The sequence below is a fragment of the Schistocerca serialis genome, chromosome 7 (assembly GCF_023864345.2).
Source record: "Schistocerca serialis cubense isolate TAMUIC-IGC-003099 chromosome 7, iqSchSeri2.2, whole genome shotgun sequence".
NCBI classification, from domain to species: domain Eukaryota; kingdom Metazoa; phylum Arthropoda; class Insecta; order Orthoptera; family Acrididae; genus Schistocerca; species Schistocerca serialis.
In genome coordinates this window covers 567715808-567736947 of record NC_064644.1, presented here as the reverse complement: position 1 = coordinate 567736947, position 21140 = coordinate 567715808, and the positions used below count along the sequence as shown (strand labels likewise).

The window sequence follows — 21140 nt, the reverse complement described above, 5'->3', positions numbered from 1 at the left end:
TCTGCATCCTTCGTTTTACATGGGACTTTATAACGTATTGTCTTAGATCTAACAAAAGTTTTCTCCTTCTGTTGCGTGCGAGTGCCTTATATTCATGATTTTGTGGCTTCCTAATAACGTAGGCATTTATGGTTCAAATGGTTCAAATGGCTCTGAGCATTATGGGACTCAACTGCTGTGGTCATCAGTCCCCTAGAACTTAGAACTACTTAAACCTAACTAACCGAAGGACATCACACACCCATGCCCGAGGCAGGATTCGAACCTGCGACCGTAGCAGCAGCGCAGCTCCGGACTGGAATGCCTACAACCGCACGGCCACCGCGGCCGGCAGGCATTTATGGCTGTTGTATCAGTCATAGTCAAGAACAGTAGAAATGGCCATCGGATAGTAGTCCGATTGCATGAATACTCATTTATCATTTTGTCCATTGTATCAGTCTCATTGTAGTGTAGAATAATACCGGCATTGAACTCTTCTTTTCCGTACCACAATTGTCATAATGATGTTCAGAGCTCAAAAGATTTACTACCATGTTCATTTTAGGCACTTGTGATACCAGAGTTAGATTTTAATTGCATGCGAACATTGAAGTAAATTGTAGTTTCAATACCATTCGTTGAAGTCCAGATGGGATTTCAGGCTTGTTTTTAAAGAGAACGCATAAATTCAGGAGTTCCTATGCAAGTGGATCATTCGTAAAAAGCTGTCCGTTGTAACATCAGATCAAGTTCCTAAATGAGACATAAGGTCCATTACAACTCTTAGCACCTCGAGTGTTTTCCATAGCTTCTTTTTTCCCTGTGTATACCTGGAAGTTAAAAGCATACAAAGATTCACAATCGCTGACGGCCCACATTTTTATGCCATATTTAACCGGTTTGGACTTTATGTAAGCCTTAAACGGGCATTTCCCATGAAAAGCCTCCAACCGCTCATCCACTGTCAAATGACTACTTGGATAATGCACAAAATTTGTCCATTTGTCTCCTTGCCTCTCTTGTGGCCATGTCGTCGTATCTGATTTAACAAAGAAGTTCAGAAAATCTGTTGAGCGTAACACAGAAAGTGGTTCCCTTTTAGCTTTTAGTGCTCCCATACTTTCAAGGAGTCCTGCGACATCAAACATTTCTGTTGCACTTGTTGGGCTCCACTTATAGGTGTTCGAAGGATGAATCGCGTTCCATAAATTATAAACTGTATCTGTTTTTTGATTTCTGTATTTTACAACTCTGTACATTGTTTCAGGTGTAATGAACAACATGAAAATCTCCATAATCGAAGACACACTCTGATCAGTCACTTCTTCGTTGTCCCTTAATTCAATAACGTCTTCGATTATGTCCATTTCTTCCACACTGTCTTCTATTTCTGAACACACAGACTCCTCATCACTATCGAATGATACTGATTCTATTATTTTCATTACTTCTTCTAGATCTCATTCACTGTGTAAAGGACGAGGGTTGGAACTTTAATAGTGGCAACTATTTATTTACAGCTCGTACAAAATAGATACTTGTTTCAAAGTTTTACTGACTTTCAAAGTAGTCACCAGCATTGTGTATAACTTGTTGCCAGCGATGTGGAAGTCGTAGGATACTCTTAGCAGTGCCAGTTGTGTTGACAGTTCGAGCGGCGCGGTCTATTGCCGGCGAATTTGTAGCACTTCTGAAGCGAATGCCGTGAAGTGTTTCCTTCAGTTTAGAAATCGAGTTGAACTTATGAGAAGTCAGGAGAGTGCAGTAGATAGTATAGCACTTAGCGGCCCCATCAGTCAAACAAATCAGTAACAGCTTTGCACTGTACGTGCCTGAGCAATGTCCTGCAAAATGATGGTCAGGTCCTGCAGAAAGTGTCATCACTTCCGTCTCTAAACTGGTCGTAGGTTGTGTTCTAAAAATGAACAACATAGAGACAGAAGTGATGACACTTTCTGTAGGACCTGATCATCATTTTGCAGGACATTGCTCAGGCACGTACAGTGCAAGCTGTTACTGATTTGTTTGACTGATGGGGCTGCTAAGTGCTATACCACCTGCTGCACTCCCCTGACTTAAGCCCTCGTAAGCTCAACCCGATTTCTAAACTGAAGGAAACACTTCACGGCATTCGCTCCTGAACTGCTACAAATTCGTCGGGCAATAGACCGCGCCACTCGAACTGTCAACACAACTGGCACTGCTAAGAGTATCCTACGAGTTACACATCGCTGTCAATGCGTTAGACACAATGCTGGTGACTACTTTGAAGGTCAGTAAAACTTTGAAGCATGTATCTATTTTGTACGAGCTGTAAATAAATAGTTGCCACTATTAAAGTTCCAATCCTAGTACACTCCTGGAAATGGAAAAAAGAACACACTGACACCGGTGTGTCAGACCCACCATACTTGCTCCTGACACTGCGAGAGGGCTGTACAAGCAATGATCACACGCACGGCACAGCGGACACACCAGGAACCGCGGTGTTGGCCGTCGAATGGCGCTAGCTGCGCAGCATTTGTGCACCGCCGCCGTCAGTGTCAGCCAGTTTGCCGTGGCATACGGAGCTCCATCGCAGTCTTTAACACTGGTAGCATGCCGCGACAGCGTGGACGTGAACCGTATGTGCAGTTGACGGACTTTGAGCGAGGGCGTATAGTGGGCATGCGGGAGGCCGGGTGGACGTACCGCCGAATTGCTCAACACGTGGGGCGTGAGGTCTCCACAGTACATCGATGTTGTCGCCAGTGGTCGGCGGAAGGTGCACGTGCCCGTCGACCTGGGACCGGACCGCAGCGACGCACGGATGCACGCCAAGACCGTAGGATCCTACGCAGTGCCGTAGGGGACCGCACCGCCACTTCCCAGCAAATTAGGGACACTGTTGCTCCTGGGGTATCGGCGAGGACCATTCGCAACCGTCTCCATGAAGCTGGGCTACGGTCCCGCACACCGTTAGGCCGTCTTCCGCTCACGCCCCAACATCGTGCAGCCCGCCTCCAGTGGTGTCGCGACAGGCGTGAATGGAGGGACGAATGGAGACGTGTCGGCTTCAGCGATGAGAGTCGCTTCTGCCTTGGTGCCAATGATGGTCGTATGCGTGTTTGGCGCCGTGCAGGTGAGCGCCACAATCAGGACTGCATACGACCGAGGCACACAGGGCCAACACCCGGCATCATGGTGTGGGGAGCGATCTCCTACACTGGCCGTACACCACTGGTGATCGTCGAGGGGACACTGAATAGTGCACGGTACATCCAAACCGTCATCGAACCCATCGTTCTACCATTCCTAGACCGGCAAGGGAACTTGCTGTTCCAACAGGACAATGCACGTCCGCATGTATCCCGTGCCACCCAACATGCTCTAGAAGGTGTAAGTCAACTACCCTGGCCAGCAAGATCTCCGGATCTGTCCCCCATTGAGCATGTTTGGGACTGGATGAAGCGTCGTCTCACGCGGTCTGCACGTCCAGCACGAACGCTGGTCCAACTGGGGCGCCAGGTGGAAATGGCATGGCAAGCCGTTCCACAGGACTACATCCAGCATCTCTACGATCGTCTCCATGGGAGAATAGCAGCCTGCATTGCTGCGAAAGGTGGATATACACTGTACTAGTGCCGACATTGTGCATGCTCTGTTGCCTGTGTCTATGTGCCTGTGGTTCTGTCAGTGTGATCATGTAATGTATCTTACCCCAGGAATGTGTCAATAAAGTTTCCCCTTCCTGGGACAATGAATTCACGGTGTTCTTATTTCAATTTCCAGGAGTGTATATTTCTTCTGTAACCTTAGCTTTTTCGACCTGTTCGTTTCGCGCGGCCCCTCGCGTCGGAAGTTCTAGTCCTCCCTCGGGCGCGAGTGTGTGTGTTGTTCATAGCATAAGTTAGTGTAAGTTTGTTTAAGTACTGTGTAAGTCTAGGAACCGATGACGTCAGCAGTTTGGTCCCTTACGAATTCGCACACATTTGAACATTTAAACCTTTTCGTTTCACAACACAACATGCTATAGCAACAGAACGGAAGGTAATGACCAACAGAGAAAAATATTTGACTGAACACACAACATGCGTTAAAATTTCAAACACTCATTTCACACTTGTACCAATATAACTTGCTACAATGTGCATTTATATATGTGTGTGTTTCCTTGTCTGAAGCGTGGTACCAAAGGACCGTAATAAAATTTCAACTATTATTTATTACATGAAGAAATTTACTTAAAACCCAACAATGCTAGTGTTCAATGGGATTGTTCAACAATGGCAGATAGTCTGTAAGAATAAATCATTTCAAACAGCCACAAATAATAAATTAGTTATTTTGGGATGCTGCAGTACCCCGCTTGGAATGCAGAGTGTTAACAGAAAAACACGGGTAACTCAAAATGCACATGCTATTGCTGGACATTGCTATTTACCGTATCTACCGAGCATGTTATATTTGAAAGCCCCTCTTACTTACTTACACGTGATTCGCTTGTAACTGCATTACATAGGTTACTTCCAGTTCACTTTCAGGAAATAATCATCCAATGTTTTTGTTTTATGCTATTTTTCCTAACAACGGTTATTATTTTCCGGATAGTCAAACAGCGGTACAGTTAAACGACTTTAGTCCTGCATAGTCTCACAACACACCAACACACTTCTGGTTACTCGATACGCTCGTTCTCTTCCTCTACCCAGCACACTTCGTTCACTACAACCACATCACCCAGCTGCTAAAAACCCGGTTCGCAGGCATCGCTACTCAAACACTCGCGGATGGTTTCGTCATCTACGTCTTCACAGCCAGAAATCTGCATTTCTAATTATAACAGTATACTTCAGGCTTCGTTCATAGTTTTTTCTCCAAAAAAACACGGGATTGTGCACGAAAAATTCCCAAGTAGGATAATTTGGTTAATTGGGAGTTTGTTGTATTTATTTAATTTATTTTCCGATGCAAACACAAGTACGTTTTCGAATGACACGTTGACAATTTCAAATGCCCATTCTGGGATCCACGTGTTGCTCACGAAGGAAACTCCCCATCGCACCCCCCGTCAGATTTAGTTGTAAATTGGCCCAGTGGATAGTCCATCAGAAACTGAACAGAAATCGAGCATGAGAACAGGAAGAAGGTGTACTGGACTGTGGAAAAAAGAAGTAAAATAGAAAGAGTGAACGGTCCAGATTTACATTTTTTTTTCTCAGAATTATGAACTGTCCATCCGGTCACTGATGTGTCTCATTACTGTATTCAACTTTCTGTATGTGTCATGGCGTAATGTCCGTTTGCAACAGCGACATGTAACGAAGGGATTCCTATTTATTCTACACTTGTACCACATGTTATGCCTCTTGAATTCCGTTTTGGAAGTTTTGACTCTTGAATTCTTTCACTGTAACGTAGTTCATAGCCGTTTATTTGCTATTTTCAACTCTGTGAGAGGTCTATGCGGCTCTCGGCTGCTCTCATTGTTCATCACAGAATATCAGTCACTTGGTAAGAATATACACTCCTGGAAATGGAAAAAAGAACACATTGACACCGGTGTGTCAGACCCACCATACTTGCTCCGGACACTGCGAGAGGGCTGTACAAGCAATGATCACACGCACGGCACAGCGGACACACCAGGAACCGCGGTGTTGGCCGTCGAATGGCGCTAGCTGCGCAGCATTTGTGCACCGCCGCCGTCAGTGTCAGCCAGTTTGCCGTGGCATACGGAGCTCCATCGCAGTCTTTAACACTGGTAGCATGCCGCGACAGCGTGGACGTGAACCGTATGTGCAGTTGACGGACTTTGAGCGAGGGCGTATAGAGGGCATGCGGGAGGCCGGGTGGACGTACCGCCGAATTGCTCTACACGTGGGGCGTGAGGTCTCCACAGTACATCGATGTTGTCGCCAGTGGTCGGCGGAAGGTGCACGTGCCCGTCGACCTGGGACCGGACCGTAGCGACGCACGGGTGCACGCCAAGACCGTAGGATCCTACGCAGTGCCGTAGGGGACCGCACCGCCACTTCCCAGCAAATTAGGGACACTGTTGCTCCTGGGGTATCGGCGAGGACCATTCGCAACCATCTCCATGAAGCTGGGCTACGGTCCCGCACACCGTTAGGCCGTCTTCCGCTCACGCCCCAACATCGTGCAGCCCGCCTCCAGTGGTGTCGCGACAGGCGTGAGTGGAGGGACGAATGGAGACGTGTCGTCTTCAGCGATGAGAGTCGCTTCTGCCTTGGTGCCAATGATGGTCGTATGCGTGTTTGGCACCGTGCAGGTGAGCGCCACAATCAGGACTGCATACGACCGAGGCACACAGGGCCAACACCCGGCATCATGGTGTGGGGAGCGATCTCCTACACTGGCCGTACACCACTGGTGATCGTCGAGGGGACACTGAATAGTGCACGGTACATCCAAACCGTCATCGAACCCATCGTTCTACCATTCCTAGACCGGCAAGGGAACTTGCTGTTCCAACAGGACAATGCACGTCCGCATGTATCCCGTGCCACCCAACGTGCTCTAGAAGGTGTACGTCAACTACCCTGGCCAGCAAGATCTCCGGATCTGTCCCCCATTGAGCATGTTTGGGACTGGATGAAGCGTCGTCTCACGCGGTCGGCACGTCCAGCACGAACGCTGGTCCAACTGAGGCGCCAGGTGGAAATGGCATGGCAAGCCGTTCCACAGGACTACATTCAGCATCTCTACGATCGTCTCCATGTGAGAATAGCAGCCTGCATTGCTGCGAAAGGTGGATATACACTGTACTAGTGCCGACATTGTGCATGCTCTGTTGCCTGTGTCTATGTGCCTGTGGTTCTGTCAGTGTGATCATGTGATGTATCTGACCCCAGGAATGAGTCAATAAAGTTTCCCCTTCCTGGGACAATGAATTCACGGTGTTCTTATTTCAATTTCCAGGAGTGTATTACCGTCGCAAGTGGAGATGCCACATATATATCTGTCACAGGATTGAAAACAACATATAAACGGGTGTGAACTGCGTTACAACAAAGGAATTGAAGAGTCAAACTTCCAGAACGGAACGCACGAGGCATAACATGTGGTACATGAGTAGAACAAATAGGAGGAAAGGGCAATTACACCACGACACATACACAAATCTGAACACAGTGAACAGACATGTCAATGATTGGACGGACAGTTCGTAATTTTGTGAAAAAAAGAAAAGAGAAAGGGGGGCCACGGGGGAGATCAGGACCCGGATATTCCCATTCACAGTCTAACACTGTGACCACTGAGCCACGACACAGCTGTCTCCACTGTGGCTCGATATTGCACATATTTAATTTGGGCCATTTACTATTTATTTTGCTTCTTTTTTTTTCCACAATCCAGTGCACCTTCTTTCTGTATACATGCTCGATCTGTGTTCAGTCTTTGGAGGGCTGTCCAATGGTCCAGTTTACCACCAAATCTGAGTGAAATATGATGCGGAGTTTCCCTTGTCAGAAAGGCCATGTATTGGATCTCTCACTTTGTGTGGTGTTTTATGGTACCATTTGGATATAAAACATAAGTTTGCAGATCAGATAATTTTCAAATCTCTCGCTTCAGGCTACTCATACGAACCAGTAAGAGTGTGCTTTCGTCAGTCCATGTTCTAATTATGACATCACATAGCACTTTCGTGTGACTAACAACAACTGTGGCGAGGAACCTGGCAGCGCACGTTCGCCACTGAAGAGGACGTCCTCCGTCACGTAGAAGAGAACCAGAGACGAACACCTGCAGCACTGCCAACACACATAGGTCAGAGCTGGTCGCCTCCGCTGTGTGCGTGCCGTGCCGTGAAGCGGGAGATACGAAAGTGATTTCATCTTCAGACTTATCTTACTCACGAACGGTAAGTTCCCGAACATGGAATCGTCATTGAAACTCGTCCTACTGAATCCTTTATACAGTCGCTACAAGCCTGTAATGCGACCTGTGAAACACACTGTACATGCGTGTGTTGTGTGTGTGTGTGTGTGTGTGTGTGTGTGTGCGTGTGTGTGTGAAATCTTACGGGAATTAACTGCTAAGGTCATCAGTCCCTAAGCTTATACACTACTTAACCTAAATTGTACTAAGGACAAACACACACATCCATGCCCGAGGGAGGACTCGAACCTCCGCCGGGACCAGCCGCACAGTCCATTACCGCAGCTCCTTAAACCGCTCGGCTAATCCCACGCGGCGTACATCCAGTTACCGGAAACACTTACTTCATACAGATACAAAGGTACTGATGCAAAACATAAATGTATTGCGGAACCTATCACGTACTATCGCTTCTAAAGGCAGTTTGTCTGCTGCACGTTAACCGCTATGTCATTTGTTGATGCAACAGAACAGATATCGCTGACTCACAAAGATGTACCTTTCAGATTTTCATCAACACATTTTAGGAGCGCCGCTAAATGGAAAAGATAGTTTGATCAGCTTTGGCAGAAACAAATGAAGGTTGGAGGACAGAGGAGGATAATGGGATGTCGCCTATTAGGACGAAACTGTTCCCATATCCTTGTGTTAATGGAAACTGCGAGGAACATGAATAAGGTTAGACAAGCAGAGATCTGAATCCCGGTCCTGATGAATACGAGGTCCCTGTCTCAACCATTACGCACTTCACTCTAGTGTCATGGGCACTTCGATATTAAAAAGAGTTCAAGAGTAGTGAGAAGATCCCTATGAAAGGAAACAAAAAGACGATTCTAATTCCAAGTATTTGAAATTACTGAACACTAGACAGGCTGCCCCAAAAACCAATTTGGGTAATGCTATGTAAGTGATGACAACTAAACAGGCTCCTACAGTATAAAGTTCGTGGAACCGAAACTTAGCACATACTGAACACCCACAGCCGGCTGGCATTTTTCAGCATGTAACCGCCACAAATATGGCGTCAGAGAAAACAGAGCATAGTCCAGGAATGACAGAGGACTATTTGTACATTTTGCTGACCATGTCCGTCCTGCAGCGACGACGTTTCGCAACTGGCAGGCCGGCTTGCTAGGCAACACTGCCCTAGTTCACGCTGCTAGCTGCCCGCGTTCATGCAGGTTCCTCCGTTACACCCAGTCACTTGTCTGGAAGAACAACCAGCGTGTGTGACACATTTGAGACAGCAGAAACTGTTCTGTATTTACATAATTCTTTACTCTGTTGTCTGTCTGGCCAGCTCACAAACAAGCTTATCGGTCTAGCTGCCACTAGTAGGCAATCGATCTGCGAACTGTATATGGTTTATGAGCGCGCTTTTGAGTATCTGCCGAAGCAGAACTACCACGACCTGACTTTATCCGAAATGTGGGCATTTGTTTAAGGTTTGTAACCATTTGTATTATCGTGGTGTGCGTACTGTAAGACCTTCGGTACACACACCATCAGATTATTTAACTTGTCGCTCTAAAGAAGTAGGCGAGTGTCAGCAATATGTCTCGTGGTCTTACCGTGGTGTGTTTATCTTCTGCCGTTAGGTCAGACGATAGAAATGCCACTTGCACGCTTAGAGTAGCAGATTGACGGTGACCAACTTTAAACAGAACTTGATTAATTTTCACACACATTTATTAAAAATAATAACAATCATAAACCTTACTTAACTTGATTCTGGATGCTATTTACAATTGACAATCTGAAGTTCCTTTGGTCTTGGTACGTTAATCTTATTCTCACATATCTCTGATACTTGACAAAGTGTCTATTCATTTATCTTCATGGCTTGACTATTGACTGGTACAGACAAATGCACACTAATGCAGACTGGTGCAGACAAATGCAGACTGAGTAATCGGAGGTCTGTACGCTCGTCATAATACCTCGAGCGTTCAGGTATCACTGCGCGAGTGTGATCCGCGAGGAGAAAAGGTTCTACTTTAGCAGCAATCTCATTGGCTGCGTTACATATTAATACGCGGATCGGCGGAAGCAGAATTTGGTCCGTCTCTATGACAGCACCATCTCGTAGTGCGGAGACGGACGAGCGCTGCGCCTGCGCTGTTGTGCTTAGCGGGGCGCGCTCTATTGGGAAAGTTGTGTGCGCGCTGACTACGCGGAACTATGTACACAACAATTATCATATGTCACAGACACCTAGAATTGATAAGCATTTCGAGGTAGTGTAACTATAGGCCACGTTACTAGGTAATGCAAGAGTGGGTCAACCTAGTGTCCGGTTCTCAGAAATCTTTGAATTACCCAGCAAAAACTGGAATGCATCTTCCTCTATACTTTATGTAATCAAGGTCAAAATACCAGCCAGTGGCCATCAACAGTATGCAAACAGTTCGAATCATATGTCTTTAAAGCCATGTTTACACTTCGCAGACGACGGGTTTCGTCTGTTGACGCATTGTGTAATGTTACCGCACAACATTGTAATAAGGACGAGATAATAAGAAAGCACTGATGTAGCCGACGTATGTGACACGGTGTCGGTTGTATCTGAAATCTGGCGACAACATTTTTACAGTGGTTAAGCTGTTAAGCGCATCTGGAAAGTCGCAGTCTACTCCCAGTCGACTGTTATCGTAGAATTTCACTATCATGGTGACGTTTCAAGGATTTCAAAAGATAGGATAGCAAGTTGAAATTATTGTGAAATGCTATTACCGGCCGGCCGGAGTGGCCAAGCGGTTCTAAGCGCTAGAGTCTGGAACCGCGCGACCGCCCCGGTCGCAGGTTCGAATCCTGCCTCGTGCATGGATGTGTGTGATGTCCTTAGGTTAGTTGGGTTTAAGTAGTTCTAAGTTCTATGGGACTGATGACCTCAGAAGTTAAGTCCCATAGTGCTCAGAGCCATTTGAACCATTTTTTGCTATTACCGCAAACGCCGAATGTGTGCCGCAATAATTGAAAATTTGAGCAGATGTCTTTACGGTGCAACTGTATGTTGAAAACGCCCTTTAATTACAAAATTATGTTCGACTTCTTCAAACCGTTAAGTAAGGGCTCGCATTCAAACTTAGACAACTCTTCGAAAGGAGTGTTGACGCTGGCTCTGCAAGTATGTGCAGCCCTTTTCGATAATGAAGCACATCAAGTGGGACCAGGCTTCGCAATTGTCCACCCCTGCCTCCCATACACACCCCCATCCCACACATCCCCACCCTGCGACGACTGATCTTCCTCTGAATTATTAGCCAGTTGGCTTCTCCTAAAAGGGAATTCTTCCCGTTTTTCTGAGATTCTTTAGTAAGAAACGCCATACCATAATGCAGTTGCCTGTCAGGAAGCCAAAGGCTTTTATTTTTGTCTGACAAGTACAGCCCAACGGCAGCATGCAACCGTGGCAACTTGTTATCAGTATTGGCAAATTTATGGGCAATTAGAGTGAACAATAAGCAACAGTCATGCTCGAGAATGTGGATGAGCGATATTTCACGACGTTGAAGTGAGAAAGTATTTGGTGTGCAAGGTATAGAAGGAGGTAATCAATGCCGGAGTGAATATGAGACGTTAAAATGAAGTTTTGAAAGTGCTGACAATCATAATTCCACTGATGATATGCGTAAACGTTCTATTACGTGGCAGTTCCTGCACTGTCATAAGCAATACAGGTTGTATCATAATTAACGGCTTAAACGCATTCTACTAAAAGTACCCAATAGCAGAAGCAAAAACGCCCAAGTAAAAAAGAGCTCTAAAACGCATACCTTCAGAGCACTTGTTCAGGAGAAGAGATGTCTTTCACAGTGGCGAAGACGTTTAAATGCTCATAGCTCTTACGACAAGCCCTTTAGAGCCCATATTTACTCATATTTGTTTGCTTCTAGTATCGTGTAGTTTCAGCCGTACGGGTTTACGTCATTACTTATTATACACCCTGCATAAGGGGATACGAGATTTGCAAAAACTTCACACCCTTTAGCCGCACAGAACTGACTTTAAAGTTAGCAAAGATATTCTCAGAAAAATGACTGCATCTGGGGGATGTCCATCTAAAACAGGATCATTCCCCTATTTCCGAACAAACCCCATTTTTATTCGATTAAAATGTTTTATTTCTCATGGAATTACCGTCTAGCAAAGCGCATAGTAGTAGTTATTCATCAGGAGTTTTCGGAGCAACAAGAAACGATTCTTCATTCCGCTTTTCATACGGCATTCTGCCTTTAACCTGTATGGGCTATACGTATTTTAATTTGAATCCAGCAAAATGAGCATATGTAAGACCTTTTATTCGACATGTGACTCGCACTTCTACTACCAGCTGCTGTTTTCTTTCCCTTAATTTACATGATAAGTCATCAGTGATGGCTAAATTTGATACATAACGAAAACACTGGAGTTGGAAGTGCGAAACATGTTTCTCAGAAGACTACTACGCACAATAATTGCTCCATAGTTCCACGAAGACACAATTGTACTCCGCCATTTTGAATCCTGACACACTGCGTCTCCTGTACTGCTCCCATACAGCAACGTAACTGTGATCAGTGTCGTCGGGATTGTACCGCGCAGCGTGCTACCTAACGAGACTGCAAGGTCAGCCGACCAGTCCACGGTAGGTCCCGCGCCCGCGCTGCGGATTAACGACAGTGCACCGGTTCAAAGACAGGCGGCTCGCATGACTTGCCTCACTCAAGTAAGCAACGACTTCGGCGACTGAAAGGCATTCGGCCGCAAAGTAGAGACAGCTTTGAAATATCCTGAGTACTAGACAGGCATTAACGCTAACTAGTGCAAGGTGAAATTCTTGCAGATCACAAAACAGACATGACTGAATGCGAAACTTAAAAAAAAAATAACTTTTCTGCCTGACATTTTCTAAGTTCAGTACGACTTCCACTGGAAACTCGATGTTACACACACTGCAGCAAATCAGGCATAACTCCTTTAGCTGCGACATAGTTCTTCTTGTAAGCTCAGCGACTGTAGTCGGCGACAGCGCAAAGGATTTACCTCTGATTAATCCCCTCCCTCGATCTGTCCGCTGATCTGGAAAACGGTCACTGATGGAAATGCAAACATTTTTAAGGAGGTGCTGCGGTGGACCAGCTCGTTGGACGTGTATACGGAAATCTCCATCACCTTAATAAATCTGTAGATAACTAGTAAACTAACCTGTAAATTATTCTCATGAGAGAGGGAGGAAGGGATCGTATTGCAGCACAGACTTAAGGCACGGAGGTAAGCAATATCATTGGGGCATGTAATTAATGTGTTAACTTAAGACACAAAATGACGGCACAAAAGACTAGGTTTTCGATTGTCACCAGTGTGTTGTTTGAAAGGCCGTGGTTTTCACTGCCCCCACTCAGCTTTCCCGCTTAAGGGGTGTAGGACGTCAAACGGGCCGACTTGGATCAGGAGAGGCATCACAGGACATTTTATTTTCAACTATCTATACTTTTACTAATAAATTCATAAAGCTTTGTCAGCATGACCAGGAAGGATTCGGGATTCACATTCATAGCAGTCGAAGTTCAAAAACATAAAAAAATAAATTTTTTTACATGTGAAATTTCATCATTTTTTCGCTTACTACTGGCTGCATTTGTTGCTATAGGTACATTTTTCTTCACAAGTAAGAGAGATTCTTTGATGAATTTTGCACAGCATACAAACCATACTTACAGGTGTACAAAACTCTAGAATTTTCCAAATCTATTAAAAACTGTGGTAATTAACTACACAATTTGACTGTTTTCTAAACTTAATGTTTAAAACGTAACAGCTCATTCATTTTTTTCATAAATTAAATAGATTCTAGAGTTTCAGACACCTGTAAGTATGGTTTGTATGCTGTGCAAAATTCATCGAACAGTCTCTCTTACGTATGAAGATAAGTGTACCTATAGCAACAAATGCAGCCAATGGTAAGTGAAAAATAATGAAATTTCACATGTAAAAAAAATTATTTTGTTCTGTTTTTGAACTTCCGCTGCTACGAGTGTGAATCCTGAATCCTTCCTGGTCATGTTGATAAAGTTTTATGAATTTACATGTAAAAGTATAGACAGTGGAAATTAAAATGTCCTGTGGTGCCTCTCCTGCACCAAGTCGGCCCGTTTGACGTCATACCCCCTTAAGTAGAAAGTTCACTACTTACTAAAGATTATATTTTCAAAAAAAGCCTTTGTGTTTATGTAACCGATTTAAAATTTCACGAGAAAATTTTTTAATAACGTAATCATGTAACAACTACAGAGGTATCTCTTTAATCAGCGTCGTGGGTAAAATCTTCTCAGGTATGTTGAAAGCAGAGTGCGGGTATTAGTTGAGGACCAATTGGATGAAAATCAGTGTGGGTTTAGGCCTCTTAGAGGTTGTCAGGACCAGATCTTTAGCTTACGGCAAATAATGGAGAAGTGTTATGAGTGGAATACGGAATTGTATCTATGCTTTATAGATCTAGAAAAGGCATATGATCGGGTTCCTAGGAGAAAGTTATTGTCTGTTCTACGAGATTATGGAATAGGAGGCAAACTTTTGCAAGCAATTAAAGGTCTTTACATGGATAGTCAGGCAGCAGTTAGAGTTGACGGTAAATTGAGTTCATGGTTCAGAGTAGTTTCAGGGGTAAGACAAGGCTGCAACCTGTCTCCACTGTTGTTCATATTATTTATGGATCATATGTTGAAAACAATAGACTGGCTGGGTGAGATTAAGATATGTGAATACAAAATAAGCAATCTTGCATATGCGGATGACTTAGTTGTGATGACAGATTCGATTGAAAGTTTGCAAAGTAATATTTCAGAGCTAGATCAGAAATGTAAGGACTATGGTATGAAGATTATCATCTCCAAAACGAAAGTAATGTCAGTGGGAAAGAGATATAAACGGATTGAGTGCCAAATAGGAGGAACGAAGTTAGAACAGGTGGACGGTTTCAAGTACTTAGGATGCATATTCTCACAGGATGGCAACATAGTGAAAGAACTGGAAGCGAGGTGTAGCAAAGCTAATGCAATGAGCGCTCAGCTACGATCTACTCTCTTCTACAAGAAGGAAGTCAGTACCAAGACTAAATTATCTGTGCACCGTGCAATCTTTCGACCAACTTTGTTGTATGGGAGCGAAAGCTGGGTGGATTCAGGTTACCTTATCAATAAGGTTGAGGTTACGGATATGAAAGTAGCTAGGATGATTGCAGGTACTAGTAGATGGGAACAATGGCAGGAGGGTGTCCACAATGAGGAAATCAAAGAAAAACTGGGAATGAACTCTATAGATGTAGCAGTCAGGGCGAACAGGCTTAGATGGTGGGGTCATGTTACACACATGGGAGAAGCAAGGTTACCCAAGAGACTCATGGTTTCAGCAGTAGAGGGTAGGAGGAGTCGGGGCAGACCAAAGAGAAGGTACCTGCATTCGGTTAAGAATGATTTTGAAGTAATAGGCTTAACATCAGAAGAGGCACCATTGTTAGCACTGAATAGGGGATCATGGAGGAATTTTATAAGGGGGACTATGCTCCAGACTGAACACTGAAAGGCATAATCAAATGATGATGATGATGACGACGAACGTAATCATGTAAAATACTAGAATACCAAAAGAATCGACGTTTCGGCATAACAGGAAGAAGGCTGACACTGTTCGCGAGAGCTCATTCCTTATGTACTTACATCAGTTTCTTTTATTCTTGCACCTACAAATATCTTTATGATTTAAGATATAAACTTTTAGTAAGTACGCAGCAGCTAAAGAGATGCAACCGGGCCAGTTTTATAGAATACGACGCTGTTCGGTACTATGACGGTACCAGAGTCAAAAACTGACGCTTCTTTCAAGAGAACGACTTCAGAATCAGCCACGTCTGCTCTCCTCAAAGAATTTACATCCAACTGCAAAGCTGTGAAGTCTGTATTAGTTTCTTTGCAGATCAGAAACACCGCAAAGTCTGAGGCCGTGAAAGTATTCTAGTATTTCTCCGCTTCTAGGACTTTTCAGGAAATTCGATATAAAGTCTTATAACGTTAAGGAAGCTATCTAAGATTCAGAAAGGAAAGTGTACCTATTGAAAGACGACTCTAATTACGACATGGGAGACTGCAGCGCGCCACTAGAGATATCGTACCTGCATCTGCGTTCCGTACAAGGACAAACCCGCGACCAGTCGCGTCAGCGTGCACCCGCCCACTGAAGGCGCCAGGCAGAACTACTCGGCTCTACTCGTACGATACGATAGTCTTTTTCGTCTCGTGCCTTGGCTCGCATTGGCCTTCGTCATCTCTATCGAGGCGCAGCAGCAGATTGGCACACCGGTATCCTTGTTCACCTCAGCAGTACAGACCATTACGTTCAATCTTAGTCCTCCTGCAGAAATTATAATTTTTTCCCACAATACTTTTGGAGATGAAAGAATCTCCGTAGTCGATCGATTAGCGACAGTGAGGCACACGTAATGACTATTTATACTACGCCGTGGAAAAAAAAAATTTACTCTCTGTCCGCCTTACAGGAAGAAAACTGTTTGAGTAAGCTGCAGCACAAAGGGCGTTACTGTGTTTTGATAAGACGTTACAAGTTTCATTCATCTTTTAAATGCTATCTGAAGTATTGTACGTCTGAGTGGCCCCTTGCAGGCAGCTGTAGCACTCATTTCTTGATACGTTATTCAAAATGCGACGTGCTCGTGTGTGCACAAACTTTGCAGCTACACTAAAAACTACCGAGAGAAACTGATTGCCAGATACAAGAATCGTTGTACACGAAGCCGACAAACCATTTTCGGTCAGTCCCTGTTAGCCGCAGAGGAGAAACAACCAAAATCTCAGCTACATTACAGATGACAGCTATATGTACATCAGTATATGCTCGCGAGGTACTGTACTGATATTTTGTTAAATGTTTTGAATGTAATAACCACAGTGCCAAAGCGTATATACTATTACACAATTTGTACCGGTTATTCGACAGAAAATAAACCCAATGACGATGGTAAAACTTCGCATAATCATGTATGATTGAAACAAAAGAAAGTCGTGTTTACTCACGGCAACACTTTTTGCTTATTATTAATATTTACACATCATGTACCGATGTGCTATGATAAGGGCACTTCAACGTGGAAAGCATAGAACAACGAGAATTTAAGTTCGGTTTCCACATGTAGCTACAACTCAGTTCCCAATCGAGTGGCATCATTGATGCTGAGTGTGGAAACATCCAGAGTCCTATGGTGTCAACTGAGTGACACCATTCTCAGCCATACCATTAAAAGTTAATAAAACTTTAACTTTGTGACGCCACTTTCGTTCCTCCACCACCAATTAGCCTCAGATTGGCAGTTCGTGTCTCAGTTCGAAGCACCGGTGATGTATTTTGGTTTTGTGTCAGTAATTTTGGCGTGTGAGTGTTTTGCAGCACCAAACGATGTTTAAAACTGGTTAGAAAAATGTTCATACACTTTCTTCAGAATGAAAATGCGATAGGTTGTGAATGTTGGACAAAAGTAATGCTGTTATTGTAATTGCATCAGCACAAAATATTTATCGATTTATACTGTGTGGTAAGCGCACAAATCTCATCTCAATAAAATGATGTGAAGTATGATTTCATTCTGGATGGTGAGTAAGTGGTGTTACGATGAAATTGCTGTAGTATCCTACATATGACCACGACTACCTGACGTCAGACTATGAATTCCATATGCAAGAAGAACGCTACCATGGTCGTGATGATGCTACAGTAAACAGCAATAAGACTGTTACATCTCCTTTGGCTCACTTATCGTGGTGCTTACTCCCTTGTGAGGAGTTGCTGTTTCTTCGTATGCATTATCGTGCAGCAGGGTGTGGGTGGTAACTCAATGTATCACCTATCGAAAATATTCATGTCGTTTTTTCCTCGCTCTGTTTCCCAGTGAGGCCGTAAAAACCGCTACTACTAATAATAAGAACGACTAACGCAGGAAATGTGATTGAGGATACGTACGTTTTCAAGACGTATAAAATCCATCAATTTCCTGTGAGACAGAACAGCAGTCTCTCAACTTCGGTCTTGTTGGTTTATAAGCAGCTCAATCGCTGGATATACGCCATCGTGTTGAGGATAGCTCGGCCACTTCCTAGGACGCTTGAACGGTGTAGGACGCAATTTATCATCTTAAAGTTTGTCGCCGTAGAACGTGACTGTACGCAGAAGCGGCGGCAATGGACATTAGAAAGATTTGTCTGTAGAATTCTCTGGAATTTCGTTGCTGTTCCAGTCTTTCCGAGAAATACGTTTAATAGATTGATGGAAGCGTCCACCTGTGACTGATTTCCGCAGACCGGAGAGATTATATCACTGCTCCAAACGGATCTCTCCGTGGACCATCAGCGACAAGAAAGGACAGGCCTCTATCCCTATCTACGGTGGGAAGAGGTGGTGTGGTGGAAGGGGGGCGGGGAGGTAAGAATGGCTCTAAGTCGGTTAGTTGCTGATCGCACATCGAGGCGAACTTACGTACAACTGCCGCCCTTCTCTCCTGGTATAAACTTTTGGGATCGTATTTTGTGGTAGTTGTGTAACTGCGATGATTTTCCCCAATCCCCAGTATATGTGCTGCATTATGACCCGTTGATTGCAAGTGCTGGTTTTTTCACGACAATTTCGGATGTATAATTAGAACATTTAAGCATTTTCCATCAGTTGTAGTGGCGTGTACGGACATTCCTTAATTTCGATTTCCTGGGCTGCACTGTGATCGTCGAGCAATGCAGCGGGAGGCGTCTGTAGCGAACTCTGACGTCAAACGGTGATACACAAAGTCCTCAGCTGTGTGGGTACAAGTAATACACTTATTAAACTCATCTGTGTCCAACACCAACATCTCGCCAGCTGGACACAATTCCCACCAAAAATGAAGATAGCACCTTTCAACCCAGCCTTTTTCCTACCGCCTTGTAGGTGAAGGGATCATCTTATGTAGAGTCTGAGTAGTTTCGACTGGTATTGTGAAATTTTTTTCCAGCAGTATAACACCAGTTGTGCGACGTCAATTTTTGAGCCGTATTGCGATTTTAGGTGCTACTTGTCTAACGCTATGCAGATATTTGTGTAATTAGGACCGATCTTTATCATTAATTACGTAATTAGTACCAACCTTCAGTTTCCTAACCAAAATAAGTAAAGTGCACTAACCTCTTAACTTTCCTCTCCAGCACTGGACAGTTACCATGCGTTGGGGGATGCACTTGGGCTTTCCTTCCTCAAGGAGCGGTGTTCGAGTCCCAGAAAGGGCACTGCCGTTTTGAATTTCCCGACAGTTCCCAGTGAGGATGGGGTGGAACGACAGAACAGCGCTTGAGCAAAGAAATTCCCGACAATTTTGAATTTCCCGTCATTATTTAAATTTTCAACCAAAATTCAAAATTCTTGCCAATACGGTAGGTAGGGATTGGGGACTGGTGGGGAGGGGACCGACATGCCAGCTGGGGAAACCGCATGATGTCATCTGTCTGCGTGTTGGGTGGGGCTAATTAATTGATCAATGTAATTACTTTGCATATCAATTTGATACCAAAAGTGCACCCAGAGCGATATCACCCTCCTACTCACACCAACATGAAAGCATTTTCTGCCATTTATCCAACGATTTTAGAAATTCCGATGGAATGTTATCTATCCCCTCTGCGTTATTTGATGCTAAGTCCATCAAAGTTCTTTTAAATTATGATTCTAATACTGCATCCCCTACCTCTTCCCTATCGACTCCTATTTCTTCTTCTGCTGCATAATAAGCCAAGTCCTCCCCCTGACAGAGGCCTCCAGTTTACTCTTTCCATCTTTTCGCTCTCTCCTCTGCATTTAACAGTGGAATTCCCGTTGCACTCTAAATGTTACCACCCTTGCTACTAATTTCACGGAAGGTTGTTTTGACTTTTCTATATGGTGTACCTACAATTATTTCATTTACGATTTCTTTCCATTTTTTCTGCAGCCATTTCTCCTTAATATCCCTGCACTTCCTACTAATTTCGTTCTTCAGTGACTTGTGCTTCTCTATTCCTGAATTTCTTGTCGGTCAACTGAGCGGTTCAGTTATCCACTGTTTCTTCGCAGCTACCTTCCTTGTACCTACATTTTTCATTTCTACTGCAGTGACTGCCCTTTCTAGATATGGCCATTCCTCTTCAGCTGAACTGCCTACTGAGCCATTCATTGTCGCAATGTCTATAGCCTCAAAAAACTTCAAGCGTATCTCTTCATTCCATAGTACTTCCTCATCCCACTTCTTTGCGCATTAATTCCTCCTGACTAGTCTCTTAAAATTCAGCCTACTCATTATCATTACTAAATTATGATCTGAGTCTATATGTGTTCCTGAGGGTTTCGGAATCTCTGTCTTACCATGATGCAACCTAATTGGAATCTTCCTATATCTCCCGGCCTTTTCCACGTGTACCTCCTCCTATAGTGGGATTGAACAGAGTATTCGCTATTATTAACTGATATTTATTGTTGAAATCTGTTAGTCTTTGCCCTCTCGTTCCTACAATCAAGCCCGAGGACCACTTGTACGTCCTCAATTATTTGCTTAATGTATATCAATCTCTGTATACTTCTACAATTTTTGTCCTCTACAGCTCCCTCTAGTACCATGGAAGTCATTCCCTCATGTCTTAGCAGATGTCCTATCATACTGTCCATTCTCCTTGTCAGGGTTTTAAACATATTTCTTTCCTCTCCGATTCTGCGCAGAACTTCCTCATTCCTTACCTTATCAGTCCACCTAATTTTCAGCACTCGTTTGTAGCACCACATCTCAAATGCTTCTATTCCGGTTTTCTCATAGTTCATGTTTCACTACCATTAAATGCTGGGCTCCAAACGTACATTCTCAGAAATTTCTTCCTGCAGTGAAGGCCTACGTTTGGTACTAGTAGACTTCTCTTGGCCAGGAATCCCCTTTTCGCCAGAGCTAGTCTGCTTTTGATGTCCTCCTTGCTCCATCAGTCACTGGTTATTTTGCTGACCAAGTGGCAGAATTCCTTAACGTCATCTGATGTTAAGGTTCTCGCTGACCTCATTCTTGCTACTTCTCATTACTTTCGTCTCTCTTCGATTTACTCTCAGTCCATACTTGTACTCATTAGACTATTCATTTCATTCAGGAGATCCTGTAATTCTTCTTCACTTTCACCCAGGATGGCAATGTCATCAGCGGATAGTAACATTGATATCCTTTCACCTTGAATTTTAGTTCCACTCCTGAA

General features: G+C 44.2%; 1 protein-coding gene across 2 annotated transcripts in view; it reads right to left on the bottom strand.

Moving 5' to 3' along the window:
• Window positions 1-21140, bottom strand: part of LOC126412432 (juvenile hormone esterase-like) — a 160899-nt gene that overhangs the window by 109144 nt on the left and 30615 nt on the right. The window contains exon 1 of one of the 2 annotated variants that reach the window (XM_050082026.1): window positions 16016-16142. The exons of the other annotated variant lie outside the window; for it this stretch is intronic. Within the exon in view, the coding sequence (XP_049937983.1) occupies window positions 16016-16021 (6 nt within the window). The 5' untranslated portion in view covers window positions 16022-16142. Of the gene's footprint in view, window positions 1-16015; window positions 16143-21140 lie in introns of those variants that run through there. 2 annotated transcript variants of the gene reach the window in all.